The 10,338-nt window shown below is 50.2% G+C and overlaps 1 protein-coding gene across 1 annotated transcript in view; it reads right to left on the bottom strand.

The window, feature by feature from the left end:
• Nucleotides 1–6,835: 6,835 nt before the first annotated feature.
• Nucleotides 6,836–10,338, bottom strand: part of GLI2 (GLI family zinc finger 2) — a 178,338-nt gene continuing 174,835 nt past the window's right edge. Inside the window, exon 15 of the mRNA XM_029933330.1 lies at nucleotides 6,836–10,337. Coding sequence (XP_029789190.1) covers nucleotides 8,636–10,337 — 1,702 coding nt within the window. The 3' untranslated portion in view covers nucleotides 6,836–8,635. The remainder of the gene's footprint in view (nucleotide 10,338) is intronic.

Below are 10,338 nucleotides of genomic sequence, written 5' to 3'. Positions count from 1 at the left end.
CCAGTCACAAGATTTTATACTAAAAGTTTTATGGTTTTATTATGCATTAGATATATGGTGTATGTTAGCATGATTTTTGTGTGAGGCATGAGGGTTAGGTGGTGGTGTTTTTAGGTATTTTGTTGCATTCCATTGATCTGTGTCCTTCCCGTCATGAACGTCACACTGTCTTGATTATGGTAGCTTTACAGTAAGTCTTAAAATTAGGTGGGGAGAGTGCTCCAACTATATGCTTGTGATTGATGCCTTTAGACCATTTTCATTTTGTGGAATTATTGCTATGTTTGGACTTAGTTCTACTGCTTTATTCTGTTTTCTTTGGTGTGTGCACATGAGTGTGTGTGTGTGTGTGTGTGGTTGTTATTGTTCACATTTTCCCTTTCCCAACTTCTTTTGAGTTACTTGAGCATTCTTTCTAGCATTCCATTTCAATTTCTCTATTATGGCTTTGCTTACCTCCCTTTGTACAGTTCGTCTGTCTACTGATCACAGGAAGAATTTCAACGCACATGCTGAACTTCTCTCAGTACTTCGACTCAGTACTTCAGCACTCTGAGTGGAGTGTTACCTAACTCCACCTACCCCTAACCATCCTCTTGCTTTGTGACACTTTTTTCTTATGATGTCTACATACACTGAAAATCCCATCAGATTTGGACTCTCTGCTTTCAAAGATATATTTTTATGTTTATTTATTTTTGAGAGAGATAGAGACAGAGCATGAATGGGGGAGAGAGAGAGAGAGAGAGAGAGAGAGAGAGAGAGGAGAGAAAATCCGAAGCAGACTCTTAGCTCTGAGCTGTCAGCACAGAGCTTGATGTAGGACTCGAGCTCACGGATTGCGAGATCATGAACTGAGCCAAAGTCAGATGCTCAACCTACTGAGCCACCCAGGTGCCTCATCAACTGTTAACAATTTTTAAAGAATTCAAGGGGGAAGAATAGTGTACTTTATTTACCCAGATACTTACCATTTCTGTTGTATTTCCTTCATTCCAGATGCTCCAAGTTTTCTTCTGGTATCGTTTCCTTTCTGCCTTTAGAACAGAGTGCTGGCAATGAATTCTCTTTGTTTTTCTTCATCTGAGAATGTCTATTCCTACCTTCATCCTGAAGGATGTTTTCACGCATACAGAGGTTGACAATTCTTTTCTTTCAGTGTTTAAAAAATACTCTGCTTACTTCTGGCCTCGATGGCTTCTGATGAGAAATCTCCAATCCCCTCAGACAACCTCCTATTCATTGTTAACATCTGGAGCAACACGCTGATTTTCCATGTCCCCACCTGCCCTCCCCCTCCCAAAAGCTCATCACTCCTTCTTCTGCATGACTCACTGCACACACGCTGTACATATTGGTGATGTAACCACATGCTGGGCTCACCTGCTTGTTCTTTGTCAAGTCCACTGGCTAAGAGAGAGACAAGGACACAGACAGACAGACAGACAGAGAGAAAGACAGAGAGAAAGAAGAAAAAGGAGGAGGAAGGTGGGGAGGCAGGCAGAGAGGAGGATGAGGAGATGATTTAGAAGAACAATCACTTTTCAGGAACATCAGATGAACTTTGAGATCAGAGAATGTGTCTGGAATTGGACTAGATAAGAAACAAGGCTCCTGTGGATGGAAGAAAGCCAGTGTGCAACCACGTAGGTGTGTCCTCTGTGACTATCTGGTTGCAGGAAGTTTCCAGGTGGTTCTGGAAACAGTTGGTAAGGGCTTAGGGTGTTCCCATGGGCTCATTCATTCATTCATTCATAAAGTTTGAAGATCCTGCATAACATCAGTATCTTTTTCCGTGGTCTTCAAGGCTTGCCCCCAAAGGAAACATGCTTTAGTGATTGATACGTTTTCTGGAAGGTGAGTAGGGTACATTTTGGAGTTTGAAGGGTCCATCAGAGACCCTCAGCTCACAGTGACCGGGCAGCTATTGGTTCCACCATGAGACTGCTCCCAAATCTTCGGTGGCTGCTTAGCCTCTGGACTGCCAGATCGCAGCCCCCTTCTTCTTCCTCTTCTGTCTCTTCCTCCCTCTCCCCACCAACACTACCCCAGAAAACAAGGAAAACAACACCTAAAACCTCTTAAGGGTAGCTTCAGTTTCCACGGTTTAATCTCCATTTAGAATTTTTGTAGATGGATGTGGCCTTATGTTCAAATACAGTCTGAAAGGGCCACTCAAGACCCAGCTCCTGGCCCGTCTCAAAGCCTTTGCTCACTTCCCCCTCCTCCAAGAAGCTTTCTAGAACCATCCAATTTGGAAACAAACTAGGTAGAATGGGTTTGCATGTGCTGGACACGGGAGACCTCAAAGAACTCATGGATGGCCAGGGGAGGGAAGGGTGAAGGTTGTGCCCTGTTTATCAGAGTGACAGGGGACCCAGCTGACTTCTGGGATTCTAGAAACAGGGTTTTCATTCTTTTATAACTTGCTCACAACTTTTCTGGGCCTCAGTTATTTGGTCACAAACTAGATGCAGGATTTGGTTTTCAAGCTCTGCTCTGTGGACCTGCAACCTTGCGCTTTCCGGTTGGGTGCAGGGAGGAATGGGCTGTGGGGCAGGGATGATACAGAATGTGTGAGAATTCATGGTCTTTTGCTCCCAACTTTGGCCAGATGAGCTCCACTTTTAACTGTGTCCTTTGCCTTATATAGCCAATTTCACTTGAACAATGCAGGACTTTTAAGGTTTGAAAGCCGCTAAGCTAGATGACCAAGGTAGCCACACTCATGCCGTTCTGGACTCACAGTCTCCACAAAATGCGTCGTGTGGCCATATATACTTGGAAAAGGCCTCTGGGCATATCGGGCTACTGGCAGCTCACGTGCTTGAGTATGTTAGCTTGTGTACTGACGAACGTTTGACCACAGCTCTCCAGAGAAGAGGAGGGAAAGCCTTCAGTTGTGCTGATTTCCATGGTGTAAATTCTTCCAACACAGCCAGTTTCAAGTCATCAGTGTGAAGTCTCTGAAGACAGAGCTGGGAAGAGATGCATGTGATAGGAACTGGCTTAGACACATCACTGGTTACAGAGTACCAATGAATGGCCCCACTGTTGTCCCTTTTTTGGGTTTAGAACCAACTAAAGGGGCACCTGGGTGGCTCAGTCGGGTGAGCGTCTGACTTCGGCTCAGGTCATGATCTCACAGTTCGTGGGTTCAAGCCTCACATTAGGCTCTGTGCTGATAGCTCAGAGCCTGGAGCCTGCTTCGGACTCTGTGTCTCCCTCTCTCCCTGCATCTCCTCTTGCTCATGCTCTGTCTCTCTCTTGCTCAAAAATAAATAAACATACTTTAAAAAAAAACCAACTAAAATACAGACTTGGGAGACAGATGTGGTCTATGTCAGTCTTAATATAATCGAAGCTGGTCAGATGTGGTAGGTTGGGTTACTGTTAGCACATCTGTCTGCTAGATTCTATAGGAGACATATTCCTCCCTTTTCCATTGAGTTGGGACATAGTCATGTGACTTGCTTCCTGTTCCAAGCCGAGATCTTAAGAGGTTTCCTGAGGTTTTGCTTGCTCTTGGGCAATTGTGTTTTTGCCAATAGATGTTAAAGCAATGTCTGGTTCCAGGGGACAAGGCATAGGAGCAGGAGCTGAGCTGCGTCGGTGAACCCAGCTTAGGCAAGCCCCCCTCAGCTGACATGTGGACTTCTGAGTGAAATAATTGCTTGTTGTATGCTTGAGGAATCTTGTGAGTTTTGTTAGACAGCCTTCTGGGGCTACAGTTAGTTTCTTCAGAAACTGGTACCTAAATGGGAGAAGCTGTAACAAAGTCCAAAAGTATGTAGCATAGGTTTGGAACTGGACTGTGAGGAAATTTAGAGGAGGTTGGAAAAATTGCCAGACAAATGGTGACCTGTGTGCAGTGTGGTAAAGAAATGTTTGGTAAATTATTGCCTATTGTAATTTGGGAGGGAGAAAGCATTCCTATGAATTTGTGGAATTTGTCAGGGCTGGTTTCCAGGCTGAAGGTTGTAAACATGAGCTTTTTTGAGCTATAAAAGATAAGGTACTATGAGTAAGACATGAATTCAGAAAGGACCTGGCCAATTTTAAGTGGAATTTAGAAAATGAAATTATTTCTCATCTCCAGTTTCTCCAGCCACTAAAATATTCAGATTTAGATTTGGTTTGGGATGGAGGTGGATACTGAACCCAACCAAGTGAAATATGGCACAAAAGACAAAGTCAAAGCTTTTAATGCTCTTTGTCTACGGATCCTGGAAGAAATAATATGGCTCTAGAATACCTTTCAGTGACAACAGGGTGCCTAGAAACCTTCAGGGCATGGCCTCACATAGCATGGCATGAGATACAGGTCATCCAATGTAGGGTGAGGCACGTCACTAAAGGGATGCAGGTGTGGCTTTAGGCACAGAGTAGCCTGGAATCAAATATGCAGAAAACCCACAGGGTGGGTAAATATGTGGAATAAAGGGGACAGAAGGTGCTGGAAATGTAAAGGATCTCAGGCTCCTAACTTCCTTCCCACAGGAAGAGGTTGAAGAGTTACTTTGTTCTCACAAAAGGCATGCTTCCCAATGGCCTTTTTAGAAGCTAAAGGGTTGGTGCAAAAAGAATGCCCCAACAGTGGAAGCCAGAGCTGTGGAGCACAATGGACAACAAAGCCATTCAGGGAACATTCCACCTGGTGGGGGCACCAGTAGGTGTCAGATACTATGGACCAGTGGCTGAGTGGTAAATGCAGTGAACTTAGTTTGGGGCCACCACTATTTGTTGGGAATATGTATGCGTGTTGTGGGCTGAGAGCTTCTTCCCAGTTCCTAAGACTCTGGGCCAAGAAGAGCCACATCCAAAACATGTGTAGATCACAAGATCCCTGACTTTGAGCCTGATGATTGATTGGATAGACTTTGAGGGTCTGGGTTGAGTATACTGTACATGTGGGAGGGACATGGATCACAGTCTTGATGAGGGTGGACTGTGGTGAACTATGTATCATTTTTTTAAAGTTTATTTCTTTTGAGACAGGGAGAGAGCAGGGGAAGAACAGAGAGAGAGGGAAAGAAAGAATCCCAAGTAGGCTCCATACTGTCCATGTAGAGCCCAGTGTGGGGCTCGAACTCATGAACTGTGAGATCATGACCTAAGCCAAAATCAAGAGTTGAGGCTTAACTGACTGAGCCACCCAGGTGCCCTTGAATTATGTACTGTTAAGAAATATTTACTCTCTCTCTCTCCCTTCCATAGAAGGAAAGCACTTGCCGATGTCACTGACGACAGGTTTGGCCGTGTGACTTGCTTTGGGCAGGAGAATGAGGTGGCCCATGGGGCACTGGTTGTGAGCAGAGGCCCATTTTCCTGCTTATTTTCTTGTGCATCTGCTGTCGCCACAAGAAGGTGATGGCCAGGCCAGCATCTTGGCCCGAGGAGGAGGGTGAGAGGCAGATACTTGTTCCCCAGCCAAGCTGACTGGATTGGCTGCCCTGAGCTGGGCAGAGGTGCCCAGCCCAGCCCAACCTGGATCGGCCAACCCTCAGTTGGCCCAGATTCCTAAGTTCAGAAGATGCCTACTGTGCCAAAGCTTCGCGGATATTGGTATGCAGCGTGAGTGTGGCCACAGTAAACTGATGGGCTCAGCTGAATGGCCATGATGAGCTCAAGGCTGTGACTCAAGTCTCAGGCAACACTGAACTTGTGGCCCTCCTCTACCCCAAAGCAGGGCAGAGCTGCTTCTAGAGACATACCATGTGGTGAAGCAGAGAAGGTGTGAGATAAGAGTGGATGGACGCAGAGATAGGGCCCAGCCAGGCCCCCTTGCTTCCTCCTCCCGAAGGTGCAGTCAGCTAGGCGAGTCTTCCCAGTGGAGGAGGAGGCTGGGAGTGTGACTCCAGCAGCCGTCTTTCCATCAGGAAACTTCAGACAGACACACAGGGAAGACTTTGGGATGCCTCGCAGAAAGGAATCCTGCTAAATTTTATTTTCCTTAGAGGCTTCCTACCTTTTTGACCAGAGAGCCTTTCTTTACTCCATTCAGTTACAAGCCACAGAGCTGAATGCCTCTATGTGGCTTTGGTTCTGGACTCTCTGAGCTGGGGGCCAAGGTTTTTCTCATGGAGATGAGGAAGTTCAGAGGCCCAGAGCACCCAGCCCTACAGAAGGAGCCTTCTACACTCCCCAACCCTCCTCTTTGGCCTTCCTCTCCATTTTTTTGCCCCCAAAATCGTCCCAGGTGATTGCATGACCTTCTCACTGGTCCCCTGAGGGTTCCTGGAGTGGCCTGGCTGCTGCTTAATTGTTGACCGCTGCTTGCTAGATCAGAGTGCTCCCTGTGCACCTGCCAGGACCACTTCCTGGGTGGAGTTCCTGCTCAAGGGCCCCATTTCCCAGGGCTGGCTGTGGGGTATCAGGGGGCTCCACCTGCCTGTCCTTTCTCCTTCTGACTGCACCAGAGCACAGGGGTTTGCTGGTCTTTTCCTGTGACCCCCACCCTGACTCAAAAGTGCTCATCAGATAGCCTCCAAGGAGGGAATCCTGACATGAGCATTGCTAGGGGCGAGTGCTAGGAAATATACCTGGGTCTGGTCCGCATGATTCTCAGCAAACTGACCGAGATGCTCACATCAGCTTGCCAGAAGAACATTCCGACAGTCACTGTAAATCGTCAAGCCCTGCCCATCCCTTCACCCCCAGAGACAACAAACCAACAGCTAGTAAATGCCTCAGCATTACACATTTCTGGGTGAAGGCGGGGCAGTCAATTTTGACACCGTTGTGAAAAAAATATGGTCTCCTTTCTGTTCAAATGCACCAAATTTACTGCCCGGGTTCTCATTAACTACTGTCAAGGAAAAGCAGATAGACCAAATAAATTATGAAAAAATTACTTTTTTAATGTACAAAAAGACGTATTTACAAGTTGAGCATGTCATCTCAATTCATAGCATGTAGAAAAAGCTAAATATTTTGGAGATATCAATTTGGCTGGATGGGTCTCCTACAGTATTTTCAGGGATGTCACCTTCTGTACAGATTATACACAGGCTGGGGACGGCTAGTGGAATCCTAGCTCAGGGAGAGAACGAACACTGCCACGGAGCCCACACCCCTTGAGGGGTCCCGGGGCTGTCATTTGGATTTGGCTTTGTCTCTGGACCCTAACAGAGCATCTGATGTTCTGGGATGCAGAGGGCCCGGGGAAAATATTGGCCCTGTCATGGTTGAAGCTGGGGTCACGGTTATCAGGCTCATAGTGGTGTGGTTGGTTTCGGTACGGTCGCCACAAATTCAGCATGGGAAAGGTGTGAGGGGTGTGCATGTGTGTGTGTGTGTGTGTGGTGGGAAGGAGGCATCGATTCGCCCTATGGTACATTCAGGAATGATGTCTACTGATGCCAGTTCCGAATTCCCCTTCCAGGTGGGGCTTGGTCACAATGAACGGGAAAATTCAGTGGTGGTCCCTCAGGGTCCCGAGAAACGGCCCCTTCAGCCTCTCAGCCCCACCCAAAACACCGTGCATGTTATCGTGCCTTTTGGAACGAACAGGAGGACAGCGGGAAGGGAATTCAGAAGGCCCTGGGACTGCGTGTTGGACCTCGGTACGGACCACTGAGCGGCAGGCAAGCAGACAACACAGCGGGGGGTAGCCTGGGCAGAGGCTGCCGTCAGAGTCCTGGGGTTTTCCACGGTAAAGTGGGCGGACAGTGCATTGGAAAAACAGGATTGGGTAAACATACGACTTCCTCTTCCTAGGGGAGATCTCCAGGGTGGCCTGAGGCGGGGTCCCTGGTGCTCTCCCACTGCCTGGAGGCCCCATGCCAGGCTTCGGCTTACCTGGGTGCAGCCCTAACCCCCAGCAGCTCCGGCAGACCCGAGGTATTTAGAAGTGTTCTTCCCAAGAAGGACGACATTCTGCATGCATGACACTGTAAACACGGTCTGGAGGCGCCAGGGCAGCTTCTGGGCTGGCCCCAAGCACTACAGTTTTTCTTTCCTTTTTCTGGTAATACCTTCCATACTGTAGTCATTCATATAAGCTCGAACAGTCTGCCAGGTGCAACCTTGGCTTTGCAGGGTAGAGAGGCCAGCTCTACCAAACCTGGAATCAGGATGAGTTTCCAAGTCATCCAGCTTAAAACCTTTTTGCTTCTGCTGGGCCCCGGGGACGTTAGAGGCCTCAAGAAGTAAGCTTCATAGAAGAATTCCAGGCGGTCAGGAATTCCTTTACCTTGCAGGTGTGGGAATGAGAAACTTCTCTTCCTGGATTGGAATATCCAGTATGGCTTTCAGATTCTCTATGCTCTTTCCTCGTGTACTTGGAAAGCCTCTGGCCAATGCAATCCCTCATCGGCCAAATGACAGAGGTGATGAAGCCAGAACAATTTGGTCCTATAAACACTGAAGGCTGGGAAGCACTGTGCAAACGAGTTTTTCGCTCCTACCTCAGTCATTCTCATTGAGACTTTTTTAAGTGTTCCGAAAAAGAATCCAAAAGAAGACCAGACAGGACGTCCATAAGCCTGCCTTTAAAGCATTTGGTGGTCTGGACCCACCACTAGCAAAACTCCCTCAGACTTATTTAATACTTTTTTTGGAAAAAGACAAAATAGAACCGTGCAGTGGGAAATGAAGCTTCCCTTGGCTCCCCGGAGCACCAGGGGTTGGGGACTTAGGTCATCATGTTCAGGAACTTGCTCTCCTCGGCCAGGCTGGTAAGCATGGAGCTCATGTCCCCGACTGCCATGTTGCTGATGCCCGTGGGGATGGAGGGCAGAGTCAGGGAGTTCCGGGGGGTGGTGAGGCAGGAGGAGTTCTGGGAGAGGCTGTGGAGGAGGCTAGGACTCAGGGCGCCTGAGAGCAAGCTCGAGTGGTCACCATCATCCATGATCGCATCAAAATCAATCTGGGGAGCCTCCAGCAGCTGGGAGTCCACGGTGCTGGACACCTGGTTGACCCCTGGGGAGGGCAAAGGCTGGGGCTGGATGCTGTCCGGGCAGGCCTGTTGCTGTGGTGGCTGGGGCCGCATGACCTGGCAGCCTATGTGGCTCTCTAGGCCTCCATTCTGTTGATACATGTGGATTTGGCCATAGTAGTAGAGCATGCTGTGGTCCTGGGTCCCACTCGTGTCCTGTGGGGGTGGCTGGGGAGGCTGGGACACCACATTACCCATAACTCCCTTGGGCACGTCTATCTCCTGGTTGGTCGACACAGCGGCCATGGCATGGCTGGCGGCTCTGGCGTAGGCCAGTTGCAACCCAGCACGCACCCCACGATGGCAGCCAGCAGGGCTGGGCTCAGCAGGTGGCCGGGGTTGAACGAGGCCAAAGCTTGATCCTGCGACCCCCATGGTGCCCTGCTGGGGCTCCAGGAAGCCAGGCTGCTGGGAAGGTAGAAGGTTGGGGCCCTGGCGGTAGCTCTCCTGGCTTATGGGGTTTGTCAGGTGATGGCTCTGCTGTGGGTAGCTCTGGGCAGTGTGAAGTGGTGGCATCCCAGCCAGGGCTGGATTGGAGATTCCAAGTTCCCTGTGGCTGCTGGCCATCATGGTGGCTTCGGGAGCCATCTCCATTTGCTGTGGGAGCCCCAAGTGGGCTGGCTTGGCTGCCATGTTGTTATAGGATTGGGGGTACTGGTTCAAGGTCCCACCCATGGTACTGGGACTCAGCTGGGAGTGGGCTTGGCCATAGTTGGTGTGGGGGCTCACAGGGGAGGTCATATTGGAACATTGGCCCCCTGTCCCCGGCTGCCGTAGCTGTTGCATGTAATTTATCCTTGGCGCATTGGGGCCTCGCCCACAGGGCTGGAAGTGTCCCTGGCCGCCTTCCAGGGTTCCAGGGCTCAGCGGCAGGCCTTGTGGGCTATAGCTTGGGTACTGGCCGGAAGCCGCCTTCTGTGGGACCCCAACCAGGTTGCCCTGCAGGAAGGACGAAGGCTTCGCCTGGCTGGCCAGGGTGTCCACGGTGCCCGAGCTCACCTCGTTCCACTGCACAGGCATATGGTTTTTGTTCAGGCTCGAGGGGGCCCCGTAGCCCAGCTGGCAGCCTTCCAGCACAGGGGCGGAGGGGCCCCCGTTGGAGTCGGCGGTCACCATCCTGTGCGGACCGTGCAGCCCCGGGCTGGGCAGCTTGGGGTTCTCGGAGTAGCAGGTGCTTTCAGGCAGATAGGCCTGCGAGGCGCTGTTGTCCAGGGCCCCGCCGGCGTGCGCCCTGATGTACTGGACCACGTCGTCCGGCAGCACGAGGTCGTCCTCGGGCAGCCCGAGACCCAAGTCGGGCCCCGCCCCATCCGCCCCCACCGCCAAGGCCTCCAGCGCCACATGCTCACTGATGCTAGGCGGCCGGGGCGAGTAGGTGCCCCGGGCTGGGCCGCCGTCGG

Source organism: Suricata suricatta, chromosome 3, assembly GCF_006229205.1.
Source record: "Suricata suricatta isolate VVHF042 chromosome 3, meerkat_22Aug2017_6uvM2_HiC, whole genome shotgun sequence".
Taxonomy (NCBI): Eukaryota; Metazoa; Chordata; class Mammalia; order Carnivora; family Herpestidae; genus Suricata; species Suricata suricatta.
Note: the sequence above shows the minus strand (reverse complement) of the source record. Positions and strands in the feature narration are given on the sequence as shown.